Source organism: Pan troglodytes, chromosome 1 (assembly GCF_028858775.2).
Source record: "Pan troglodytes isolate AG18354 chromosome 1, NHGRI_mPanTro3-v2.0_pri, whole genome shotgun sequence".
In the NCBI taxonomy this organism is placed as follows: Eukaryota; Metazoa; Chordata; class Mammalia; order Primates; family Hominidae; genus Pan; species Pan troglodytes.
Genome location: NC_072398.2, coordinates 65,866,056 through 65,892,935, shown reverse-complemented (window position 1 = coordinate 65,892,935; position 26,880 = coordinate 65,866,056). Strand labels below are relative to the sequence as shown.

The window sequence follows — 26,880 nt, the reverse complement described above, 5'->3', positions numbered from 1 at the left end:
TGAAGTTGGCATCTTATTCTGCTTAGAGTGGGGGCCACTGGAGGACCTTACTATCGAATTACATTTTTAAAGAATATCCTGGCTTCTCTGTGGAGTGTGGAGAGGCAAGGATGGAGGCAGGGAGGAGAGTGCGAGGCAGGGCCTGGGTGAGAGAAGGTGGAGCTGGAATGGGAGTGAGTGTGGAAGGGCAGGTGGTGAGACCTGGCAGCATCCCACAGTGACACATTCTGTTGCCCTGAGTTTTTCATGAACACTCAATCTGAGAGGACCCATTTACAGCTAGGAGCATATCTGTAAAAAGTGGAATCATAAGACAAGTACAGTCCCCTAAGTAAGGCACACAGGGTACATCTCACTGGGGGGCGTACCACAGGGGACACTCTCCAGCACTCCTGGCAGGTGGATAGTTTTGGTTAATAGCCCTTTTTATGCTCTTAAAAATCATACCATATAAGCACTGACCCTTAAAAGATGGCTTTGCCTGCCAGGGATAAGGGAGAATGCTGCTCACTTTCAGATACAAACTCTCTTCTAGGAGGCCAATGTGCTCATTCACAAATTTTCCTTGAGATCTTAAAGATTTGATGGACTTCTTTTAAAAAGCAGTGAGCAATATGCTACCTACTGTCACAATCAGAGCAGACAAAGACAAATGCTTTTATGAGTAATTAAATTCCTCTCCCTGAGGAAGACATCCTCAGCTGTCAGCACCATCCCCGGTGATACGCAGGCGATGTGAAGTGACTGTTAAAAGCAGCAGATGGTGCTTCTTACTTCGTGTTTACGGAGCACCCATAGGGTGATAGTTGCTTCCAATGCCGCATACATTAAAATATTTCCTCTTCTTCTTTCCTTTCCCCTACCTTGTGGGTTTCAGGTTCTCTTAGTGCTCGATGTGACAACTCCGGACAGTGCAGCTGTAAACCAGGTGTGACAGGAGCCAGATGCGACCGATGTCTGCCAGGCTTCCACATGCTCACGGATGCGGGGTGCACCCAAGACCAGAGACTGCCGTGAGTATTTGCATCCCACCATGGCTGTCACTAACTCAGTGATGACAATTATATAAACCTTAGCAAACACTTGTATTTACTGAGCCCCTACCCTGTGCCAAACACTGCTTTGAGAGTACATCATGTGGGCTATCTACTTTAATCCTCACAATACCCCTAAGAGGTTGGGATTATCATTATACGCATTTCAAAGATAAGAAACTTAAACCATATGAGGTTAAGTTGCCTGATGTTACTGGTGAGGCTGGACCTAATACTTAAGCTCAGAGTTTTGGGTCCAGAGCCTATGTCCTTTTCTCTGGCAATTGCTTCCCTCTAGATGAACTGGAAGGGAGGCAACAAGTCCTTCAAGTAACCTGGGACCCATTTTGGCCCCAGTGAATTTGGGTGGAACTGTTCTGCATAATCTTGATCCCTTTTAGTTTGGAATATCCTGTATCCCTGCTCGGATATTTTTTGGAAGATGAGCATGCATTAAATGTCACATAACCAATCTGCAGAGATGCGGAGCTGGCAGGTGTTGGGATGGCTTGGCAGGGGCTTGGCAGTGAAGCATTGGGCATTGGCTAGCAAGGCTCCCACAGAGGAGGCGCGTCCCATTGCCCACTTTGCTGGCTCCTTGCTGGGACAGGAGCTGCCCTCCAGCCACACTGCATTGTCCCAGTTGTCAAGGTCCCAAGTTCTCATACTCTCTTGGCATTTGTTCTGGTCCGGCCTTCCCTGACCCTTTCAGATGGTCTTCAGAGATCACCCCTGCCCCACTCCTCCTTTGTAACCCTTTTAAAACATAACCCTCTGTTAGCTCCGCCTCCCCGCCCCAATTCAGAATGAGATAAAACTTATCAAGGTCCTGCAAGGTCCTCCTCCCTCTCCACCCTCAGCCTAGGTGCCTGCTTGGTTTCTCGTCACTTTCCTCCCTGCTCCCTGCACTCCGCAGGGAAGCCACAATAGCCTTCCTTCCCTTCTTCAAAGAGCCAAGTGCATGTGGCCTTGGCACATCCTGGAGAGCTCTGCCTTCCCCGAAGCCGTGCAGCGCCTCCTGCTCCATCCCCACCCCACTATCTCCTCACAGAGGCCTTTCTGCAGCAGTCCCACCCCTCTGTGTTCTCACTCTGCTGTTTCACTCCATATCTTATTTTCTATTCATGTTTGTCCATTTCTCCCACTAAAATGTAAGCCCCCTGTGGCTCTGTCTTGTTTGCTTCTGTGTCCCCATGCCTGGAGTGGGAAGAGGCACCTTGAGGATGTCCAGTGCATCTGCAGCTGGCCCTGTGCCTGCTGCCCTTGCGATCCACACACCTGACCTGGCATAGGACTCCTATGGAATGGGGACTGTTCCTATTTCTCTTAGCATCCCCGGTTCTGAGCACCCAGTAGATGCTGAATATGTGTTTGTCAGATGGTCCAGATAAGCAGTAGAGAGGGAGCTAAGAAGGAAGGAGGCCGTGAGAATTCAAAGATAAAGACTGGCAAAGAAATTCCAGCCATAAGCATTGCTAGACTTGGAATGTGACTGGATGAGGAATGTGAGGGAGAGGGAGGGGTCAAGTGTGCTCCAGGTTTGTGCAGGATTTGGGTGGGGTCATAGGGCAGGCAGAGGAGGAATAGATCAGTAGAGAAGAGACAATAAACTTGGTTTTTGAGCAATGAGATAAAACACATGATTGCGTGCAAAGTGGGTGACTGAAGCAGGGATGGATGAGATAGGGAGATTGTGCCAGAATTCAGTGAAAGCTCTGATACCTTCATTGAGAAAATCTTGCCACAAACAAACAAACAAACAAAAGTCTATTAAACCCAGCAATCCCAGCAATTCCACTCCTAGGTATACACCCAAGAGAAATGAGAAGGTAGATATCTGCACAAAAACTTGTACACACACATTCACAGCAACATTACTCATAATAGCTGAAAAGTGAAAACAGTAACCAAAAAGAATATATGTATTCTGTCACCAAAAAGAATTTATGTACTGACACATACTATGACATAGATGAACCTCAAAAGCATCATGCTAAGTGAAAGAAGCCAGTCACGAAAGACCACATATGGTATAATTCCATTGATAGGAAATGTCTAGAATAGGCAAGTCTGGAGAGACAGAAAGTAGACTGATGGCTGCCGAGGGCTGGAAGTGGGACTGGAGGGAAGAGATGTGGCAGGGTGGGGGACACAACTGCTAAAGGGCACAGGATTTCTTTCCAGAATGATCAAAATGTTCTAAAATTAATATTGATGGTGATGGCTGTACAACTCTGAGAATCAGCTAAGAACCATTGGATTGTACATTTTAAATGGGTGAATTGCATGGCATATGAATTATATCTCAATTGAGGAATTACCAACAGAAAGAACTGAATGGAATAAAATAGCAGGTAGATGGAATTAATCATGATAAAAAGCAGACATCATTTAATTAAACAATAGGGAAACAAATGATAATTTTTTTAAAAAATGTAAACTGAGCCAAACAGTGAACCAAAGTAAACTAAACAGTTGAGTGATGAACTTGGTTTACATTCTGGCACAAACCCCTGCTCTCTTTAGGAGTGGCAGACAGTTCTCGGCCCAGCTGCTACCCACCAAGTACACTCTGAGCAGCACTGGTGTAGGCAAGTGAGTCCTTAAGTGTGTGAGAGAGGTCCGCGCGGGCGAGGATGGCTAGGAGAAGCCTCATCGAAGAAGGACTGCCCAGCTTCGTGATGTTTGCTCATGAGCAGTTGATTTTTATGTGCATAGTTGTGAAGCATTTGGAAGCATGTCCCTAATTTTCTTTTTCTTCTTTCCCAGAGACTCCAAGTGTGACTGTGACCCAGCTGGCATCGCAGGGCCCTGTGACGCGGGCCGCTGTGTCTGCAAGCCAGCTGTCACTGGAGAACGCTGTGATAGGTCTGTGTGAACTGTGGCCCTACAAACAGCAGAGAGTCCCTTGCCAACTAGCATGAGAATTAATCCTCCGAGTGTAATTATGGAAAAGGGATACTTGACAAATGTTGATGACCTTCTTCCTGCTCTCTGTCCTCAAAAACTAAGCTTTTACAACAACAACAGCAAAAACACACACACACACTGAGCACCCAAATCTCACTGGACTCCATACTCTGCTCTGGGCCCCCTCTCTTTGTTTTGACTTTGGGAGAGGCACAGGACCCCAGAGATTCCTCCCACCAGCTGGCTCCAAATCCCAGGTGCTCTGTATGAGGCAGTAATCAATAGTGAGATCCTGGGACTCAGGCTGGTTGCAGGAAAGGCCTGGACTAATTAAACATGCTGCGAAAATTCTTGTAAGAGGGCCTATCACAGCATATGGCCATATATAACCATTGTGTACAGAAAAGGCACTGCCCTGGGGATAGGATGGCAGTTACATGCACACACATGAATGGGCATGGGGCTGGGAGGAGGTAAGAGCCCTTTGGGCCAAGCCACACTGGAGGAGGTAGAGCAGTGAGGCACCATCCCCGCAAGCTGCCGGTGCAGGACGTGCCTTAAGTACAACTGTGCTCTGGCTTTAAACTCTTCCCTCCCAGAGGCTGTTGAGCAGAGGGCTGTGAGGCTGGCGTCAGAAGCAAAGGCTTCCTCCTCATTTCCTTAAAAGTAAGAAAGCAGTTCTTTGGCACCCTGCCAGTCACTTATACCTGCACAGAGGAAATGTCAAATACACTCCTAGCTTGTGTTTTCAGGGGTTTCTGGCAGCTGAGGTGAAGGCAGGGACATAAAGTTTAAGTGTTAAAAGGGAAGTCACTTGTCGAAAGCCTTTTTAATTTCAAAATAAAAGAAAGAAATAGAATGCCACATAAAAGAAATGTCATCACCACCAATGGTAAGAAATAGACCTCTGCTAAAACTGCGTCCCAGTGACAATGCCCCCCTCCTCCCTAGAAGTGACCTCTATTCTGACTTTTATGGTAATCGCTTTCTTTCTTTGCTTCATAATTTATGACCCCAGTGTGTTCCTAAACACAATCATTTAGTTTTGCCTAATTCCCTTCCTTTCCCTTCTTTTGTCTTCCCTCCCCACTCCTCCCCTCCCATCCTTCCTTGTTTTTTTAAGCTCTTTTAATCGGCAGGTTTCTTCTCCGTAGAAACCATAATAATTCTTTCAACTCTTGCTCTTAGAGAAAAAACAAAGCTTGTTTAGTTACAACTGTTCTCTGAAGCACCTGCTCTTCACAGCTACCCTGCTTTTCTGTGATACTGTACTCAGAACATTCCCCCCAACATGTGGTGCAGTGGCTTAGACTACATGATTTGGAGACAGATGTACATGAATTTCAATCTTGCCTCAGCTACGTACCTGCTATATGTCAAGAGTTTCTTAACCTCTTGGCCTTAGTCTCCTCATCTAAGAAAATTGGAAATAGCAATTCCTCATAGGGTTGGAGGGAGGTTAAATGAGAGAGCACACACAAGGTGCCTGGCACAACATAAGTGCTAAATAAATAATCATTGAAACTATCGTTATTTCCCATTATTTCATGTGGAAGGATGTAGTTAACTTGAGCAGAGGACAAACAAGTCCTCCCCAGCTTCCCCTGCCCTCTTCTCTGTGACTCCAGCATCGAAGATGCGCCTGTTAGTCGTGGTTCTTATAGGAGCCACTGGAGGGATTGAGCTGGAAGCAGAGGTGGAATGCAAGCCTACACCTGGCTTTTGGAGAGTGTCTTAGCCATCCTTTTTCTTTGTCATATCCTCACCTGCCCTTTTCCCCAGTGAGCCAGAGCTCAGGTACAAGAGTCAGAGATGGGGATCAATACCTAAGTGGTCTTGGGGAGGGGGTCAATACAGCTGAGTGGTGCTGAGGCAGGAGCCTCACCTTTCCTGGTCCCCACCTCCCAGTCTTTGTCCCCATTAAACAGTAGCTCCAGGACAGGGCAGCATTGCATAGCCCTGCCCACACCCATTCTGCTCATCTGACCACCACTCAATTTCCTACCAAGGACTGGCCAACTACTCAGATGCCAGACCACCAAGACAAATGTGGCTCTGTTCTACAAAGGAACAGAAAGTGAATGTTTCTTATGCTGTCTCATTTAGGGGGGTCATGATTGTCCATCTGGTGGTCTGGGGGTCGGACTGATATGCGAAATCTGGTATTTCCCTCCTCTGAAAATTAAGAGGGCCAAATGGAAGAGAAGGTAGAGAGGCTGACTCATTCATCATATTTTTTCTATAGAATAAAAAATAACCTATAATATCCTGATTTCTACAATGCCACTGCAGGTGTCGATCAGGTTACTATAATCTGGATGGGGGGAACCCTGAGGGCTGTACCCAGTGTTTCTGCTATGGGCATTCAGCCAGCTGCCGCAGCTCTGCAGAATACAGTGTCCATAAGATCACCTCTACTTTTCATCAAGGTAAAGCCTTCTATTTTCTAGGTTTTAGTTTAATGTTGTACAGGGCTTTGTGTTTAGAGACAACCACCTCCGCATTCACAGGATGGATTCTCTTTAGAAATTCTCTTATAGTATTTAATGTACATTATTTTGTCAGGGCACTCAGGCATATCCTGATGTCTTGAAAAAGTCATAGGCTGAAAATAGTTCACTCATACTAGTGAATATAACTTAAAAGAATAACTAAAAAAGAGAGTAGATTTTTATTTCCCTGAATTTTCCATCCCCATCTGTTTCAAAACCACGAAGGAATCATTCATTTGGTTTGGAGAGTGTATGAGTCTTCCTGGAATTCACGTTCACTAATAATGCTGTTTTCACATATAATAAATGAGCTGATTTATGTGAAATTAGTTCCCAAGCTACAGAACACTATAAAAATATTGGAAACTGATATTATTTCAACACTAAGTCTGAGTTTCCCTTTGAAAAGACTGGACCCGGGCCAAGCGTGGTGGCTCACACCTGTAATCCCAGCACTTTGGGAGGCCAAGACAGGTGGATCACGAGGTCAGGAGATCGAGACCATCCTGGCTAACATGGTGAAACCCCGTCCCTACTAAATACAAAAAAATTAGCCGGGCGTAGTGGCGGGCACCTGTAGTCCCAGCTACTCGGGAGGCTGAGGCAGGAGAATGGCGTGAACCCGGGAGGCGGAGCTTGCAGTGAGCCGAGATCGCGCCACTGCACTCCAGCCTGGGTGACAGAGCGAGACTCCGTCTTAAAAAAAAAACAAATGAAAAAAAAATGAAAAGACTGGACCCTCTCACTTCATTAAGGTGAGAGCTTGTTTATATAAATACAAAAAAATGCAAATTACAGGCAGAAGAAAACCTGCTATCTTATCACGAGTCAGACTCAAAGATGAGAAATCATAGCAGCTGCGGGGTGGGAGCACGTGAAGTTGAGAGCCACATAGAGAGATACATGCAGAATTTTAAGGACCATTTACAAATGCAGAAATATTGAGAAAACCCCACTTTCTACTCACCACTAGGACTTGTTGGCAAGCAAATCTTTCCTTGTTTAACTTAATAGATGATGAGGGCTTGTCCAATGCAGACTGATTATGTTTGTGTTCCAGATGTTGATGGCTGGAAGGCTGTCCAACGAAATGGGTCTCCTGCAAAGCTCCAATGGTCGCAGCGCCATCAAGATGTGTTTAGCTCAGCCCAACGACTAGACCCTGTCTATTTTGTGGCTCCTGGTATGTGAGGAATAATGTCTCCTATAGAGGCCAGCTTATAGGACTAGGAAGTCAGGATAGAGAAATTGAGTTAGAAATTGTGGAAACCATATAACTTTGCATTCAGGGTAGCAGCATCTCCAGGTAGTGCAACCCCAGAAGAGAGATGGGGGCTAAGCCTGATTTGAGAGTCACTAAGGAATGGCCCAACAGAGCAGAATGTGGTGTCCCAGAGGTCAGACCCTGGGTGAGCTACCTCCTTTAATCAAATGGGAAGTTTCTACGTTTACCACCAAGGCAAGAAACCAAGGACTGTGGCCAAACCTATGGGTCTATTGAGAAGCAGGTGGAAAGCAAAAACAAAGAATTTCTTAAAACTTCAAATACCTGTAAGTTAAAAAAAAAAAAATCAATCAGTGGTACGTGACTTGGTGGAAAAGCGCTGGCTAGAATTCCGATCCCAGTTCGTTTCCTTAGCTCATATGTGATTCTTGGGCAAGTTGTTCTCTTAACTTCTCTGAACTTCAGTTTTCTCTACTGTTAAATGGGAATATTAATGTCTGCCTCCCAGAATTATTGCCAGCAAATGTGATATTTGTGAAGGCATTCTGTCAACTAAAGCATTATGTAACAAGTTGTGCTATGCTGATAGGCCTGGGATTTTTACAAAACAGTCTGTCATAAGGGCCACATCATGAATCACCTAATAGATGGAATTGTCTTATAACAAGGCCCTCTTATCATTTCAGTAACTAACTCTCCTTCATAGCCCAAAGTGTCATAGCCATGTCCAGTACCAGGTCCTGACTCTCCTAGCAAGGAGTTTTGGGGCAGCATGACACAGGACTTCAACAGAAATTGCCGACACCAGTGCAAACTTGCATGTGTTTGCCTCTCCAGTTTCACAACTGATCTCAATCTTTTAAAACTCTGTTTCACAGCCAAATTTCTTGGGAATCAACAGGTGAGCTATGGGCAAAGCCTGTCCTTTGACTACCGTGTGGACAGAGGAGGCAGACACCCATCTGCCCATGATGTGATTCTGGAAGGTGCTGGTCTACGGATCACAGCTCCCTTGATGCCACTTGGCAAGACACTGCCTTGTGGGCTCACCAAGACTTACACATTCAGGTAAAAAGAGAGACCATAAGTAGGTCAATTAGAGCAAACTATGATTGAAGTTCAAGTTTGTTCTTTATTCATTCAATCATCATTCATTTGTTCAACAAGCCTTTCTGAGCACCTTTTACGTACCATGAAGGTTGCTATGTGCTGAGAAAGGACATGATTCCTTCCCTCAAGCAGCTGACAGGCTAATGGGAGAGAAAAATGAATAGATAATTACAGTGCAGTTTGTCAAGGGACAGAAATAGGCAAGGTGGACACAGAAGTTCTGAGCACATAAAGGAGGCATGACTGACCCACACTGGAATGATGAAGGAAAGCTTCCCAGGACCACATGACAAATGTGAAAGGCAGCCCTCTAAGGAAAGAGAAGGGAGGAAAGGTTAACAAGGCAGAGGAAATGCAATGCTTGAAGAAGGTTTGTGCATTTAGAAAATTCCAGGTGGTTGAGCACGAGTGAAGCATGAAGTTGGCGATAGGAGTGCAGTCAGAAGTGAGGTAGGAGAAAGAGGTGGGAGTGACTTTATGGATGGCTTTGTGTGTGTCTACAGGGATTGCACAGTATCCTGTAGAATAGGGATTCTGCATGGTGTTTGCAGAGAGGTTGGGGAAGGGAGCTGTGCCTACTAAGTGCTCAGTAGTGCACTGGAGGCTGGGAAATAAAGATGGAACATGGTCTTTGCCTTCCAAGAGCTCATGGTCTAGTACGATGTATAACATGTCAAAAAGCAAGCATAATACAGTAGGATAATTGCTTTAGGGGTGGTGCATGTTCATGGGGTCTTGGAAAGTGCCCGATTCTGCCTGGAGGAGTCAGGGAAACCTTCAGGAGGAGGCAATGTGTGGTCTAAGAATGGAAAGGTCCACAGGGCTTTTCCAGGGAGAAAAGTCAGAGAAGGGCAACCTTCACATGTGAATATATGTGGGGATGCAGAAAGGCATAATATAGGGGAGAACTGGCAAGCAATATTTATGGCTGGAATACAGCATGCATAAGGAAGATGGGTAGATACATTTGCAAAGGTTGGAAAAGGACCCATCATGTTGGGCCTTGTATGTCATGTCAAGGAGCTTAGATCTTGTCCATGCTGGAAAGACGATGCAGAGCCATTGAGAGATTGTTAAGTCAAGAAGTGTGATCGTCAGGTGTGAAGGCTAGGTGCAACTACAGGCACCATATAGATGATAGTTTGGGTCGGGTCCTTAACTGGACCATCAGAACACATTCAGAGTGGCCCAATTGAGAGTGGTTAGGTGCCTAACCCAAGGCAGGGGTAATGGCAATAGGGAAAAGAAGACCCACAGAACACAAACAAAGAATTGATCAAATATCCAAGTATACGTGTTCTAATGATACACACACACACACACACACAGCTCTCCTGCCTGGAATACTCGTTCCCACCTTCCAGGCTTTGTGAACTTACTCTTTGAGATTCAGCTTACATGTTCTTCCTTTGTATTAGCCTTCTCAGAATCCCAGCTAAAGTTACAGTCACTTTGTTTTTCCATGGTACTCTGTGCATGCATCTGTTATAGCATTCATGGCATTGTATTATAACTGTGTCTACCCACCTGACTCCCCTGGCTTGATGTGATCACCTCTCCCTGTTGTCTTTGTGTCCTCCAGCCTGACATAGCTTCTAGCCCAAACCAAGTGCACAGTCAACTTTTATTTAACAAATCAGTGAATGAAACGAAGGTGGGTAGGGTTGTTCCTGGATGAGATACTTCAGTAAAAAACAAAACAAAATTTAGAAGAACAGCACAGGGGCTGGTGATATGTTACAGTGAGCCAAAATGATGCCAAATTAAAAAGTATTAAGTGTGGACAATGTAAAAGTGGAAACTGATTTTTGAAAAAAGTAAGTAAAGTGTGCTCAGATAACAAATAAATGAATTTTTTTTTTAAAAAAGAATAGTAGCTCTTGGAATCAGAACTTCTGGAACGTGGAGATGTTCCTAATACTAGCTTATGGGTGGCCAAGAATAGAAAGTGGTGTCTGAGAACTTGCAATCATCATGGTTTCAGGTGATGTCACCCCTGGATCTGGACTTCCCACACTGGGATGCCCTCCATCACTTCCTCTGGGGTTTGTCCTCCCCATGGAGTGAGGAAGGTCCAAGTACATGCCTATGAAAAGGTGGCTCTCAGTCCTGTGCCCCCTTCTAAGCAGGACTGGGAAGGGGCTTAGCTGTTCCCGTATCCTCAGGTATAATTTATAACAGGTAGGATTGTGGTAAGAATCGGATTTTTAAAGCTCTTGATTTTAAATTATGCAGGTTAAATGAGCATCCAAGCAGTAATTGGAGCCCCCAGCTGAGTTACTTTGAGTATCGAAGGTTACTGCGGAATCTCACAGCCCTCCGCATCCGAGCTACATATGGAGAATACAGTAAGTGGCTACGAGAAATTAATTTCTTTCTTCTTAGGTGTTAGTTTAATTTGATTCAGCTCTCTAAGGTGGCGGCAGTCTCCAAACAAATAGATAAGTTACTTGATGATCCTGACTTAGAATCACTGATTCAATCTGAATTTTTATATTCCAGAAGCTTTTTTAGAAGAAATGTTTCTCTAAAAAGATGTCAGCACCCAGCACCAATGAAGAGTAAATGATGCTATCTTGCTAAAAGGGCCACTGAATTTTTATTAAAGATGATTAAGTGAGAAAGATAATCTACAATAAATGGACACATTTCCTTAGCTAGGAAATGGCACCTACAACACAGTCTTATTTATTCCTTGAGCAGCTTTTCCTTTTGAGATTATACTCCATGCTAGCCTGTCTGAGTCATCATGTATTCTATTAATTCCTTTTTTTTTTTTTTTTTGGATTTCACATGTTGGGTCCTCCTAATCTCAACTGGAATTATTTAACAAGAGTTCCTTAAGCTTTTCTGCACTCACTCACCTAAAAAGGAAGCGTGGCTAGCATGCACCATTTCCATGTCACTGATGCAGTAAATAAAGTCGGAAGCAGAAAGGTGTAACAATGTATTGACTCTTACTGTATGCCAGATAGATTATAATATATGAATTATCTAATTTAATTTTCACAACGGACATAAGAGATAAATACCACCGTTACTTCTTGTCTATAGTTGATGAAACACAGTCATGGAGAGGCTAAGTGACTTGCCCAATTTACACAGCTAGTGAGGGTGGATTCAGAATTTAAGCCCTGGGTTTTCTGACCCCAGAGCCTGTGTGCTCAGTCACAGTGGGAGACTGCTATACCTCTCTACATGGCATGATATATGAACACCACCTGTCTTTGTTAGGGAGTTAAGAAAAATAAAATCCCAAGAGAGATCTGACTTGAGATCTTTAGACTGTACCACTTGCAACTTCTAACCTGTTCTCTCGATTGCAGGTACTGGGTACATTGACAATGTGACCCTGATTTCAGCCCGCCCTGTCTCTGGAGCCCCAGCACCCTGGGTTGAACAGTGTATATGTCCTGTTGGGTACAAGGGGCAATTCTGCCAGGATTGTGCTTCTGGCTACAAGAGAGATTCAGCGAGACTGGGGCCTTTTGGCACCTGTATTCCTTGTAACTGTCAAGGGGGAGGGGCCTGTGATCCAGACACAGGTGAGTGAAATGACACCTGGACCAGGTGGCTGGGGTGTCATGTGGAAGAGAGAGAGCTGTGTAAGAAAGACCATGGCTGAACTCACATCAGAGGTGGGAAAGGATTAAGGAGAGCAGAGCTGGAGTCAGGGAAGATGGACATGGTGCCTTATTACACTCAATCCTATTCACTGTGGAAATGCCACAAAGTTGTGAGAAAGGTGCCAGGTTACAGGAAATTGTCGTCATGGTTCAGTGCTGGGTAGAAGAGTTGGTGTCGAGTTGCAAGAATTGTGTGGGGAGATCAAAGACAAGTCCGGGTCTAAATGAATGTGCCGACAAATGGTGTCAGGCCACAGAGAACATGGGGAACAGTGTTAAGTTATGGATAGCAAAAGAAGTGAGTGTCTACTTTGCATAGGGGAGTGAGGGTGAGATTCAGGGTCTTGGCCATGTTTAGATTTGGTTCTATGGGAGGGGTGAATGCCAGTGCTCAGGCACTTTGGGGAAGGCTTCAGAAAGGAAGGCTTTGACATTCTACACTCTGACCCATGTTGAAGGAAATGTATTGTCTGACCCTTCTCACTTCTCTGCCCCTCCACTCTTCTCCTACCCCCAGGAGATTGTTATTCAGGGGATGAGAATCCTGACATTGAGTGTGCTGACTGCCCAATTGGTTTCTACAACGATCCGCACGACCCCCGCAGCTGCAAGCCATGTCCCTGTCATAACGGGTTCAGCTGCTCAGTGATGCCGGAGACGGAGGAGGTGGTGTGCAATAACTGCCCTCCCGGGGTCACCGGTAAGGCCATGGGTCTGCTCTGCCACCTGCCTCTTCCTGTCCTGATGCCATGAATGTGTGCAAATAGCTTCCATTCCGAGGAATTCCTAGGAAATTATAATGACTTCGGGTTCACCCAAATGTGCTCACTCTAAAGATAATATCTTAAAGATAAGATATTGCGATGCCCAAGAGGTGAAGTGAATTAAGCAAGAGCAGAGTGCAATTATGGGAGAAAACACCTAAAGCTGTTTTGAGAGGTTTGTCATTAGAAGATGACATTTTCAGACCAAGCACATGGTTTGTTTCTTAATGAACTAAGATAAAGAGGGAAAACTTAGTGACTTCTTAAATGTCACATCCTTCTGCTGGTCAATCTGAAAGAAGAATGGATTCTTCAGCAGCAGTTTTGGGGGTATTGCTCAAAACCTTACTACTTCTGTGGAGCTGCCTGCTTTTTCCCAGCCAGCTAGTTAAGCCTCCTAGTGGCGCTGCTGTGTTCTGCAACCTGCAGTGGGCATGGAGAGAGAGGGCCAGCCCTGCCTTGCATGCCTGCTCCTGAGGGCTTTGTTCTGGGGTCCCTAGGGAAGCACATTTCTCTGGCTCTTCTAGAGGGTGACTCGCAACTTTAGGCCTCTGCGTCTGGTCTTCCTCCTGATGGATGTCGACCTAGGCTTGGTCATTTGTTCCTTCCCAGGTGCCCGCTGTGAGCTCTGTGCTGATGGCTACTTTGGGGACCCCTTTGGTGAACATGGCCCAGTGAGGCCTTGTCAGCCCTGTCAATGCAACAACAATGTGGACCCCAGTGCCTCTGGGAATTGTGACCAGCTGACAGGCAGGTGTTTGAAGTGTATCCACAACACAGCCGGCATCTACTGCGACCAGTGCAAAGCAGGCTACTTCGGGGACCCATTGGCTCCCAACCCAGCAGACAAGTGTCGAGGTAGGACTCCACCCCAGGCAGGCTGTGTCTGTGCATGCCTGTGTACGTATGCGCTTGCTTGCCATCTAAGCAGGGACAATGGCAGTTCATATCATGATGTTACTTTGGTTCTCTGACCAAACTGGCCTGTGAGCACCCTGGGCCTTTAAAGGCCTTAAGACAGGTTTACCCTGTAGCCAGGCTCTGGAAGACAGAGCTGGGTTAAAGCTGGGTGGGAGAAGTGAAAAAGGTCAGGTTTACATTCCTACGCGGAAAAGGATGTAACACGGGGCCACATCCTATGCCCAATCCCAAGGCAGGGAGGCAGGGAAGTGGCTTCCAAACCTGTTGTAGGAGAGTAATAAATGACTCGAGAGTAAGCCTAAGCAAACTCAAGTGGGAAGGGGAGTGGGCTGTAAAGTAGTTTAAGAGACTCTCTCAGGAAGTCAGCGTAATTGATGTGTAGAAAGGTAACAGTCAACAGTTCTCCTAACAAGACAGCTTCAAAGCAGCAGCTATAGTGGAGCATTCCTGAGGCCTGCTGCAGATCAAAGCATGAATGTGCAGACTGGTCCTCTTGCCCAGCGTTTCTTTCAAATCTTTGCACATGTTATATTTTAGAGGCAAGTTCAGTTCTAGAGGAGCTGGCCTGCCCCACAGAATCACCCCTCAGTCCCAGGCTGACCTTGGTGCCCAGAACTCAGGAGTTTGTTTACCCTAACTTTGTTTATAAAGTCCAGAATGGGGCCGGGAATGGTGGCTCACACCTGCAGTCCCAGCACTTTGGGAAGCTGAGGTGGGTGGATCACCTGAGGTTGTGAGTTCAAGACCAGCCTGGCCAACATGGTGAAACCCCATCTCTACTAAAAATACAAATATTAGCTGGATGTGGTGGTGGGTGCCTGTAATCCCAGCTACTCAGGAGGCCGAGGCACAAGAATCTCTTGAACCCGGGAGGCAGAGGTTGCAGTGAGCCGAGATCATGTCACTGCACTCCAGCCGGGCAACAGCGCAAGACTCCATCTCAAAAAAAAAAAAAAAAAAAAAAAAAAAGTCCAGAGCCACTCTGGACACCCAGGTTGGAAGACTCTTGGTTCCTCATGAAGACCCAGAGGTTTGCATGGAGCTCACAGCCTCCCACTCACACCAGAGTCTCCACCTTGAAGTGCTTGAGGACCTCTGCAACCTGAGGCTTCTACTTAGTGGTACAAATCCCTTCAGGAATTCTAGGCCAGACCAGCCCGGACCCCAACCTCTGGGTTAGCTGTGATATGCTAGAAAGCACCTTATGAGAGGAAAAGCCCATATGACACCAACAGGACTGAGTTCAAGTCCAGTTTTGTAACATACCTATTATATTATGCTAATTATGCCAATTAATCCCTCTAAGCCTCAGTTTCCTTATATGTGTGATTAATATTTAACTCAAAGTGGTGGATACAAGAAAGCACACTATAAACACTATAATTCTAGTTATATATTCTAACTATATTCTGTCTTTAGTTTTAGCTGTAATTCTAGGTTACTAACAGAAATTTCACTGGCTTTACACCACACATTTCTTCACTCAACCATCCTTTATCAAGCACATACCATGTACCCAGTGTGGACCTAGATACTGAGGCCATAATGGTGAATAAGTCATCCCAACTCTCGAAGAGTCCGTATGATAATAAGGAAGATACACAAATATGTATGCAAATAATGATAACACACTTAGATACGTAATCAGCGTTTTGTGAGCACTGAAGATAGAACAACTCAGAGAATCACTGTAATCATCAGAGAAGTGTCTCACCCACTATCATATCCTTAACTCCTATAACAGAACCTGGCTTAATCAATTTGGTTGAATGAGTAAAGGTATTGCTTTCTTAACTGTATTTCCTACACCAAAGGCCGCAGAACAGAGGAAAGAACATTGGCTCTTCCTGAGCTCTCATTGTAGCTTGCCATTTACTTGCCATGTAACCTCAGGCAAATTAGTCAACTTCCCTGAGCTCACATTCCTCATCTGCAAAATAGAGGGGGATTTCTACATCTGGCATGTAATGGGCCCAGATGAAATGTTATTCACCTTGAAAGCAAAGCCAGAGTGCTTGCAGAATATCTAACAGGCTTTTAGTTTAACAGGGGGAGGAAAATGAGTGCTGCCAGAAAGGCTGTAATCTCCCTGCCTCCACACACACCAGGCAAACCTGCCACATGATTCCTAAGACCTATCTGTATTAAGAAGGTGCATGGAGGTATAAAAGGATTCTCTGCTGTTGGAGGCTTGATCTCCTTCCTTGTATCTTTGCTCTATCTCCACTTTCTAGACTAGTTTGATGTGAATACTCCATTTGTCTTTTGTCTCTAGCTTGCAACTGTAACCCCATGGGCTCAGAGCCTGTAGGATGTCGAAGTGATGGCACCTGTGTTTGCAAGCCAGGATTTGGTGGCCCCAACTGTGAGCATGGAGAATTCAGCTGTCCAGCTTGCTATAATCAAGTGAAGATTCAGGTATGCATTCTTCCCCTTACCACCCCCAACCCCACAGAATCAAATCCTTAAGTGTCCACTGGGTGGTTCTGTCACAGATCTAGGACACTCCTAGTCTCCTGAGGATGGGAGTAGTGATTACTATTTCTGTCTTTAAAAATTGCTGCATTAAAAAAATTCTGTATAATGATAATACTTCAGGTTTATGTCTTTATATATACCATTTTCAAAACCTCTTTTGCAGATACTGTTTCATTTGGTACTCATGATAACTTAGTTGAGTTGAAAGGAAAAGTATTCTGACCTCAGTTTTCACTGGTCAAATAAAGTCTCAAAATACTTGAAATTTTTCAAAGTGATATGGGTAGGTGGAACTGGGAATCCCACCCATGTCCCCTAACTTAGTTCAGGGCTCTTCCCACTATAATATTTCACTTTCCAGCTCGATTTTTTTTCAACAGATGTCTTTGTAAAACAAATGAAGAAAAACATAAACATAAAAGATGTCAGGAGTCCAGAAAGTATCAAGGCTTCCCAAAAAGGAATGGCCTCCAGAAATTTCTCATTTGAATTACAGAGAAGAATGAACTTGATGTTCTTGTTAATTATTAACTATTTTTCTTCCTGGAATGAGGATTGGGGAAGACAAAGGCCCAAACAGAACTCCAAATGTAGAGCAAACTCAACTTGTTTTTCAAACTGATCTATTTAACAAGCCTTTTACGCACTTCCTTTGTGTCAGGCACTGTTCTCTTGTCTCTAGCTTGCAACTGCTTTCACTTTACAAATATTAACTGCATTTTGAGCTTTACAGATGTTAACCCAGGTAGTCCAAGTAATAACTTTAGGAGACACTATTCTTATTTTCATTATCCTAATTTTATAGATAAAGAAAGTGACTTGCCCAAGGTCATACAGCTAGTGAGTAGTGAGGCCAGGATTCAAACTCAAGGACTCTCTAGGCTCCAGGGTCTAAAATTTTAACCACCATGACATGCTAAGCATTTCTGGACTTTTAGTATTATCCCCTGGGTACCTGGTATTGGATGATCCCTTGGGTACATGGTCTCCACCCTCGTTCTGATCTTTCCTTTGTGGTTTCAGATGGATCAGTTTATGCAGCAGCTTCAGAGAATGGAGGCCCTGATTTCAAAGGCTCAGGGTGGTGATGGAGTAGTACCTGATACAGAGCTGGAAGACAGGATGCAGCAGGCTGAGCAGGCCCTTCAGGACATTCTGAGAGATGCCCAGATTTCAGAAGGTGATGAAGGCCAACTTCCCTTCAGACAGAAGAGAATTCATAGTCCTAGAAGGAATGGCTACGTTAGGTCATAGAATCTTCTATGGATATCAGTTCAGCAGTTATCTCCAGCCAGCCCTTGCAGAAGTGGAAGGACTGTCTGTGGCATTCCCCCTGGGATCTGAATGATGGTGATAAAAGAATGGTTGGATGCATTTCTCTATTGGGTTTTTGTCATTTGACCATAAGCCAGTCAACCCTCCGTTATGTTTGCTAACTCTATGCTGACCCAGAAAGCGCTCATGTTCCCTTTCCTTCTTTGCGTTCAGGTGCTAGCAGATCCCTTGGTCTCCAGTTGGCCAAGGTGAGGAGCCAAGAGAACAGCTACCGGAGCCGCCTGGATGACCTCAAGATGACTGTGGAAAGAGTTCGGGCTCTGGGAAGTCAATACCAGAACCGAGTTCGGGATACTCACAGGCTCATCACTCAGATGCAGCTGAGCCTCGCAGAAAGTGAAGCTTCCTTGGGAAACACTGTAGGTTTTTGCTGGGCTAGAGTATTGAGAATACTGCTGTGTTGGGAGACCTACTTGTAGATCTCACTGACTCAATTTCTGTCTCTCAGTGGCTCACTTTCTGTTTCTCATCTACCTGACAGGTGGTTGGACTTCTTTTCCTTGCAACAGTCACATCTATTTATGTCTTTGGCCTTCTGAAGTTTCCTATTTTACTGCATTATGTTCTTCTCCTAAGTTCATTTATTTCTAACTACATCCTCATCTTGGCCCTGCCTCACCTCCCTTCTGCATATCTCCTAGCTTGTTAGCTCCCAGAGGGCAGGATTTACTTTAGTTCATATTTACTTTCTCAGCCTACAACACAGTGTATAGCTGTGGTAAATTTCTAGTGTATGAATGAATGGATAAATGAATGAATGAAAAAGGAAGGAAGGAAAGAAGGAAGAAAGGATGGAGGAAGGGACAGAGGGAAAGAAGAACAAAGGAAGAGAGTAGGGAAGGAAGGAAGGAAGACATGGTTTTGAAAATGGGAAAAAAATGCTGCCAGTATGATTTTCTTGATGTAGTTTGTAATGTGGTAGGAGGGAGAGATTTGATTGAGCACTCTTCTATTTCTGAATAAAGAAGGTTATGGTAACACTAACGTAAATGGAAGGGTGGGAGATGAATAGAGGAAGTGGAATGATAATCAGATACTATAATGAGGAAGTCACATTAAAAATAATGTGTATTGATTGTTTCCTTTATTACAGAAATGTTTGTTGTAGAAAATAAATAAAAATTCTCTATGATCCCATTACTATCAAATAACCACTGTTAAAACTTGGAATATATTCTACTGGACTTTAAATTCATATAAAAAATGTACATGTATATATTTTTATTTTTAATTTTTTTGGCTTCCAGCAGGAAAAGAATTTTTATTTTACTTTGTTCGTTTGTTGTTGTTTTGGATTTTTTTATGTATATATATTTTAATGCATCTATATCTATATACAGACTTTTTTGAACTTGGATTTCTTTGCTCTTGTCTATACATACTTTTTTTTTCTTTTTTTTTTTTTCGAGATGGAGTTTTGTTTTTGTTGCCCAGGCTGGAATACAATGGTGCGATCTCGGCTCACTGCAACCTCCACCTCCCAGGTTCAGGCGATTCTCCTGCCTCAGCCTCCCAAGTAGCTGGGATTACAGGCGTGCACCACCATGTCTGGCTAATTATTGCATTTTTAGAAGCGACGGGGTTTCACCATGTTGGTCATGCTGGTCTTGAACTCCTGACCTCAGGTGATTTACCCGCCCTGGCCTCCCAAAGTGCTGGGATTACAGGCATGAGCCACCACACCCGGCCTATACATACTTTTTAAAAATAGAATAATGGTGAATAGAGGCATGGTGTAAGTGTCAGGGTGTGGCTAATGACAAGTGGTTCTGACAGGACAGATGCACCTGCTTAAGTTCCATGGCCAAGTGCAAAGCCTTAACCGATTCGCCTTAACCGATTCTCCTTTTCCCACAGAACATTCCTGCCTCAGACCACTACGTGGGGCCAAATGGCTTTAAAAGTCTGGCTCAGGAGGCCACAAGATTAGCAGAAAGGTGAGCAGCATTAGAGGGCACCTCTGCTTCAAGCCGTCTCTGCAAGGCCAGACTTGAATAAGACTGTAGGGTATTAGGGACCCAAGCATCGTATTTATTCTCTCCAGGCTCCTTTGCAGCCATTCCCTACCTTGAAACCAGTTTTTAACCACTTGGCTTTTATTGTATGTAAGTGGCCACTGGGCAGGGTCATTTGGCAGGAGTTGGGGGTGAGGGTGTTTCTTTCCCACATTTCCCTATGACTCACAGTATGGCTGTGTTGTATGTCAGATGTGATTCCTCGGGCCACGTGAAATGAATCAGCCCTTGGAAGAGAAAGCTCTGCAGCTTTCAGGGACTCCCACACCAAGCCTGGGAACAAGTAGCAACGAGTTGTTTGTTAGCCTGTGGGGGCCAAGACTGCAGAGGGGGAACTTCCTCCTGAAAACCGGCTCTGCAGGGCCCCAATGATAACACGCAGCTCCCTTCATCCTTGGCTCTGACTAGAAATCCTACGGTGTTTAAGAGGTTTGCTGGTAGCGGTCTGCTCAGCAGGGTGGCAGGCTCTGTTAATCCCAAGTAGAATTCAGTCAGCGGAAGAGGGCTGATTTGTATATTTTGTAACATGAGCTGCCTCCTGAGCTCGTTTTTAATTTTGTTTCTTTGGGTTTTTTTTAAAGAAGCACTTTTTAGAACCAGGAGGAACCAAAAGTATCCAGGGAATTTTTATAGACATGCTTTGTCCCCCTAGTGGTGGGCCCAGTTTAGAACTGAAGCGAAAGTGCGTAAAGGTTGGATCCTGGGTGAAATAAGACCTAGAGGTTTCTTCCTGCAGCAAACAGCTTACAGATGCAGTGTTTTATCACCTGAGACTGCTCCCACCCATCTCCACACTCCACCCCGCTCCGGGACTCCAATGATTATGCCATAAACGGAAAAGATCACTACAAGGTCTATGACATAAGGCGAATTCTCCAAAACACTTTCTGCTTCTTGACAGCACCTCTAATTCCATGTAATTTGAGTCAGTTCTGTAGGGTTTTTCTAAATCAGACCAGCTCCCGTACTCTTTGCCCTTCGTGTAACTGAACAACCTAAAGGAAGCCCTTTGCGTGAAAACTCTTATTCTTTTGTTTTTAATCCTTTCAGCCACGTTGAGTCAGCCAGTAACATGGAGCAACTGACAAGGGAAACTGAGGACTATTCCAAACAAGCCCTCTCACTGGTGCGCAAGGCCCTGCATGAAGGAGTCGGAAGCGGAAGCGGTAGCCCGGACGGTGCTGTGGTGCAAGGGCTTGTGGAAAAGTACGTTCCTACGGGTCCTCCCGTGGCTCATTATACCTTGGATACTCCCAGGGCAAAATGCTAACCGTACTTGAGGGGCACCATGCTAGTTGTAAAAAACATATTATTAATGATAATAAGAGGGCCGAAATCATGGGAGTTTTACTTTGGGGAAAAGCAGATATTTTTAAGACTGGAAGAAAAAAAGATTGGTTAGTCTAAATAAAATTAATGTTTTGATTGAGATTACAATACTGGGAGGTATGGTCACCCTCTGGGGTTTGAAGGGTGTGAGTAAACCCATCTGATGGCATGGGGAGATATAAAAATACAGAAATATATTTCTGTTATCAAGAAGTGGGGAATTTGGGATTGAATTTTTCTGACCCAACCTGTGTAAATTAAAAGGCTTATGTTTAGTGGAGAGGGACAAGTATCTGATAAATAATTTTGTTTGGTTCTTCTGGTTATTCTAACTACATACTTTCAAGACAACAGGGTGAAATTTTGCTTTTGTTAAAAAAAAGGGGGGGGGGGGGCAGGTGTGGTGGCTCACTCTTGTAGTCCCAGCTACTTGGGAGGCTGAATTGGGAGGATTGCTTGAACGTGGGAGGATGAGGCTATAGTGAGCTGTGATCACGCCACTGCACTCCAGCCTGGACAACAGAGTGAAACCCTGTCTCAAAAAAAAAAAAAAAAAGAATTCTCAAAGTCCTCTTTTTATTACCGCCCCCTCCCCACCCCCAACACCAGATTGGAGAAAACCAAGTCCCTGGCCCAGCAGTTGACAAGGGAGGCCACTCAAGCGGAAATTGAAGCAGATAGGTCTTATCAGCACAGTCTCCGCCTCCTGGATTCAGTGTCTCGGCTTCAGGGAGTCAATGATCAGTCCTTTCAGGTGAGGGCATCTGGCCTGTGTGCTTGATATACAGGAGGGCCATAAATACTTTCTTTTCTGGGGGTGCCATAATATTGTTCAAACATTCAGCTTTTTCTCCATGTTGACCATTTCCGTTTTAGAGTGGGAAGAGTATTTAGCCTTCTCATTACCCATTTGCTTGTTCTTAAACCACAATCCTAGTCTCTGGAAAGGATTTGACCCATGCTAAACCTATTACTGGATAAAAGTTTTATGTATCTTCCTTAGTTCTGGGGATTGTTGAAACCTGTGGAAAATTTTTATAAAGTTTTTTTGTTTACGCTTGAGTCCAACCTGTAGTATATCTCTATGTATAGCCACTCTGAGATGACTTCTTCTCAAAAGTTTTGCATTGTTTCTGCCATCAGTTCCTTTAACAATTCCAAACTTATTCGATTAAGAAGATTTTGTTTACTACCTATAGAAAAAAAATTCACAATCCCCATGGATATATGTTCCCATAAATATATAAACTAACATGTAAACATTTAAAAAATGAAAAAGAACAGAGACAAAGCCTGTTTGACATTGAGGGGACCTGCTGCCTTACTTTCATTGGGCATACTGACTCATTTCTGTTAGGTTTTGGGCCTGGATGGCTAGTGACTATTTTCTTGGCTTCTTAAGGCTGTTGCTATTTTCAAACAATGGTGCCAGGTCCTAACAAGGCTGGTGTGGTAACTGGTAAGCAGAAGTCAGACTCCCTGGTTTCTTTGGGCTCACAGGTGGAAGAAGCAAAGAGGATCAAACAAAAAGCGGATTCACTCTCAAGCCTGGTAACCAGGCATATGGATGAGTTCAAGCGTACACAAAAGAATCTGGGAAACTGGAAAGAAGAAGCACAGCAGCTCTTACAGAATGGAAAAAGTGGGAGAGAGGTATTCTTTTGTTAATTCATTCACTCAATAAACATGTATTGAATGCCTACCATATGAATAAATATGGCAAGAAGAATAATCAAAAGCTCTCTGACCAGGCACGGTGACTTATCCCTGTAATCCCCGCACTTTTGGAGGCCAAGCCAGGAGGATCGCTTGAACTCAGGAGTTTGAGACCAGCGTAGGCAACGTAGTGAGGCCCCCATCTCTACAAAAAATAAAAAATAAAAAAATAGCTGTGCATGATGACACGTGCCTATAGTCCTAGCTACTTGAGAGGCTGAGGCGAGAGGATCACTTGAGCTCATGAGTTCGAGGCTGCAGTGAGCCATGATTACACCACTGTACTCCAGCCTGGGTGACAGAGCAAGACCCTGTTTCTGGAAAATCAACAATGAAGGCACTGCTTATGGAAGAAGTAACAGTTGCAGAGATCTTGGTGTGATTAGCTCAGTTCCACCCAGTGGGTCAGCCCTCAAACCTAGGAATAGGACCTAGGCCTCTTGGGTCTAATTTTGGTCTAGCTCAGTCTACTACTTGGCTTCAGGAAATATCTAGAGTTTAAAATTATGATTTATAAAACCGTTCCTGTCCCTGATGGTGGACTAGAGTTTCTCTATATGGAAAGTGTTGTGGACTTATAAAGTTTGCTCTGTCCCAGATTGTAGAGGGGTTTGCTACAGCACCCCTAGACTCTGCAGTGAATCACAATGATCTGCTGTCATGAAGAGAAATGTGTCAGAGTGATTTTGCCAGCAGGAATGTACTTCCTCTAATCTTGTTCTATCTGCCTTTTTACAGAAATCAGATCAGCTGCTTTCCCGTGCCAATCTTGCTAAAAGCAGAGCACAAGAAGCACTGAGTATGGGCAATGCCACTTTTTATGAAGTTGAGAGCATCCTTAAAAACCTCAGAGGTTAGTACTTCATGGTTCAGGTCACTTGAGTATTTTAAGTATATAGCCATGACCAATTTCCTTTGAATTCTCATATGTCTCTCTAAGTGGCAGGTATATTGGGATATTAATAGATCCTTAGTAAATATCTTTCTAAAGAAAATCTTAATGCATTAATATTTAATGTAGTAGTAATAATAGAGCTAGATATCAGAAGCCTTGAGTTCTGATCTCTGCTGGGCCACCTGACCAGGCCAGACTAGCTGTGTGACCATAGGCAAGTCATGTAACCTTTCCAGAACCTAGTATCTTCCTCTTTAAAGAGACGAGGTTAAACTATGTGATCTCTAAGTTCTCTCACAGATGCAACATACCACTACTGTACAGACATTTTTCCTTTTCCTGTGTAGTCTGGTTGGTTCCAGTATGGAACTGATATGTTTCTTTGTGGTGATAACAGAGCAACCTTTGTCACTGCATCTAGATCCCAGGAGATTTAGATTTGTGCCTCGCAGAGATTTCATTAAAATTTCAGGCTTCTTCACTAAAGCACAAAAGAGAAACATTCCCAAAATTTTGGAATTTTCTTCATGGAAAGTATTTCTCTACCCATTCAAACCTAACCCCAATTCTTATCATTGGAGCTTAGGGCTTAAAACTCTGGCTTGATGCTTTGGACTTCAAAGATTCTACCTGCTTCTGATGCACTCTGCAGTTTCAATACTCTTGCAGTGCTGTGGAACTCACGGCAGGCTGATTGTCAGTTTCTCTAAGCAACGGAGTAATTATAACCCCTCCAATGCATCTTTTAAGAAAGTTAATTCCAGCCGTAACTTCCCACACCGTCATCCCCAGTCAGTAATAACACTCTTTCAGGAATTTTTCTTTACAACATCAGCCCCTTTCACTCATTTGTAAATTTGCTTTCATCTTCATGGCAGTTTTTTCTTTTCTTCATTTCAGAGTTTGACCTGCAGGTGGACAACAGAAAAGCAGAAGCTGAAGAAGCCATGAAGAGACTCTCCTACATCAGCCAGAAGGTTTCAGATGCCAGTGACAAGACCCAGCAAGCAGAAAGAGCCCTGGGGAGTGCTGCTGCTGATGCACAGAGGGCAAAGAATGGGGCCGGGGAGGCCCTGGAAATCTCCAGTGAGATTGAACAGGTAAAGAGAAATCGACATGTGTGTTGGTGCCAGTAGCACCAAACACAAGGGTGGTGTGGAGGGAAAAAGAACATTGAGCTTATTTTAACCTCTGAGGCTCAGAGCCCTGTTGTGGCCCATGGGAGCCCCAGATTAAAAGACTATGGTAGCAAAGACGCATGACAGAGAATGATGTGTTTTTTTGTCCTCTGGGTTTTCCCAAATGGTTCCTAACTCTGTTCAACAGTTGGTGAGCATTGAACTGAGAGAGAAGCACTGTCTGGCTGCTGACCTTCCTAGTCATACCCCCAGATTAGCTTGTTTGAGGCAGAGCTTGGCAAAGTACCCCTGTCCCTAAGTCTGATTCTCTCATTATTCATCTAACTTACTCCATCAGGGCCCGGCTGCAACTGTATTTTTTCTACGGTTGTCTTTGGGATGTTTTTGTGCCTCACCCCTATCTCTCCTTCCGTCCCTGGCTCCTTTTCTTCTCTCAGGAGATTGGGAGTCTGAACTTGGAAGCCAATGTGACAGCAGATGGAGCCTTGGCCATGGAAAAGGGACTGGCCTCTCTGAAGAGTGAGATGAGGGAAGTGGAAGGAGAGCTGGAAAGGAAGGAGCTGGAGTTTGACACGAATATGGATGCAGTACAGATGGTGAGTTCCTGTTGCTTTCCACGGGAGATCCCTTTCAACTTGCCAACATGGAAAATACCTTTTCAAGGCTGGTTTGTGCTTATTTGTCCTCAGGTGATTACAGAAGCCCAGAAGGTTGATACCAGAGCCAAGAACGCTGAGGTTACAATCCAAGACACACTCAACACATTAGACGGCCTCCTGCATCTGATGGGTATGTGAACCCACAACCCACAACCTTCCAGCTCCATGCTCCAGGGCTTTGCTCCAGAACACTCACTATACCTAACCCCAGCGAAGGGGAGTCTCAGCTTTCCTTAAGGATATCAGTAAATGTGCTTTGTTTCCAGGCCCAGATAACTTTCGGCAGGTTCCCTTACATTTACTGGATCCTGTTTTACCGTTGCTAAGATGGGTCACTGAACACCTATTGTACTTGGGGGTAAAGGTCTGTGGGCCAAAGAACAGGTATATATAAGCAACTTCACAGAACACGAGACAGCTTGGGAATCCTGCTAAAGAGTCTGGCCTGGACCCTGAGAAGCCAGTGGACAGTTTTAAGCAGAGGAATAACATCACCACTGTATATTTCAGAAAGATCACTAGGGCAGCCGAGTGGAGGAAAGCTTGAAGAGGGGGTTAGAGAGAAGGCAGGTTGAGACTACTTAAGATATTGTTGAAATAATTGAATAGAGAAATGACAGGAGCCTGCTCTAAGGCAGTAGAATGGTGGCTGGGAAGATGTGAAGGAAGATTTTCCTAGTCTGTGAAGTCAAGAATCACTTGCCGGCCGGGTGTGGTGGCTCACGCCTGTAATTCTAGCACTTTGGGAGACTGAAGTGGGTGGATCACCCGAGGTCAGGAGTTGAAGACCAGCCTGGCCAACATGGTGAAACCCTGTCTCTACTAAAAGTACAAAAATTAGCTGGATGTGGTGGTGGGCGCCTGTAATTCCAGCTACTCAGGAGTCTGAGGCAGGAGAATCGCTTGAACCCAGGAGGCAGAGGTTACAGTGAGCCAAGATTGCACCACTGCTCTCCAGCCTGGGGAACAGAGCAAGACTGTCTCAAAAAAAAAAAAAGGAAAAATAAAAAAGAATCACTTGCCGATTTTACATTTGTTCCTCCCCAAACCAAAGTTATACCTTGATGTAACCAGTGGGAGGAACTTGAGCTGCTTGGGTAAATAACCCAGAAGAAATGTGATGAGAGTAGGCCTGTGAGATAATTTTAGGAAGATCTGATGGCACAGCGTGGAAGAAAATCAGGTTTCCCTACAGAATCGCTCTCAAAAGAAAACTTATTTTGGTTAAATTT

The 26,880-nt window shown here is 44.6% G+C and overlaps 1 protein-coding gene across 2 annotated transcripts in view; it reads left to right on the top strand.

Annotated features, from left to right (window-relative positions):
* LAMC2 (laminin subunit gamma 2) overlaps positions 1-26,880 on the top strand; it is an 83,885-nt gene that overhangs the window by 53,596 nt on the left and 3,409 nt on the right. For both annotated transcript variants that reach the window (XM_009439410.5, XM_054656585.2), the window contains 20 exons: positions 878-1,013; positions 3,804-3,902; positions 6,237-6,373; positions 7,497-7,619; positions 8,540-8,729; positions 11,007-11,119; positions 12,098-12,316; positions 12,915-13,097; positions 13,774-14,019; positions 16,358-16,500; positions 17,584-17,740; positions 18,049-18,254; positions 19,753-19,832; positions 20,961-21,116; positions 21,849-21,993; positions 22,740-22,892; positions 23,694-23,808; positions 24,751-24,950; positions 25,427-25,585; positions 25,679-25,778. In XM_009439410.5, the coding sequence (XP_009437685.3) occupies positions 878-1,013; positions 3,804-3,902; positions 6,237-6,373; positions 7,497-7,619; positions 8,540-8,729; positions 11,007-11,119; positions 12,098-12,316; positions 12,915-13,097; positions 13,774-14,019; positions 16,358-16,500; positions 17,584-17,740; positions 18,049-18,254; positions 19,753-19,832; positions 20,961-21,116; positions 21,849-21,993; positions 22,740-22,892; positions 23,694-23,808; positions 24,751-24,950; positions 25,427-25,585; positions 25,679-25,778 (3,060 nt within the window). The remainder of the gene's footprint in view (positions 1-877; positions 1,014-3,803; positions 3,903-6,236; positions 6,374-7,496; positions 7,620-8,539; positions 8,730-11,006; positions 11,120-12,097; positions 12,317-12,914; positions 13,098-13,773; positions 14,020-16,357; positions 16,501-17,583; positions 17,741-18,048; positions 18,255-19,752; positions 19,833-20,960; positions 21,117-21,848; positions 21,994-22,739; positions 22,893-23,693; positions 23,809-24,750; positions 24,951-25,426; positions 25,586-25,678; positions 25,779-26,880) is intronic.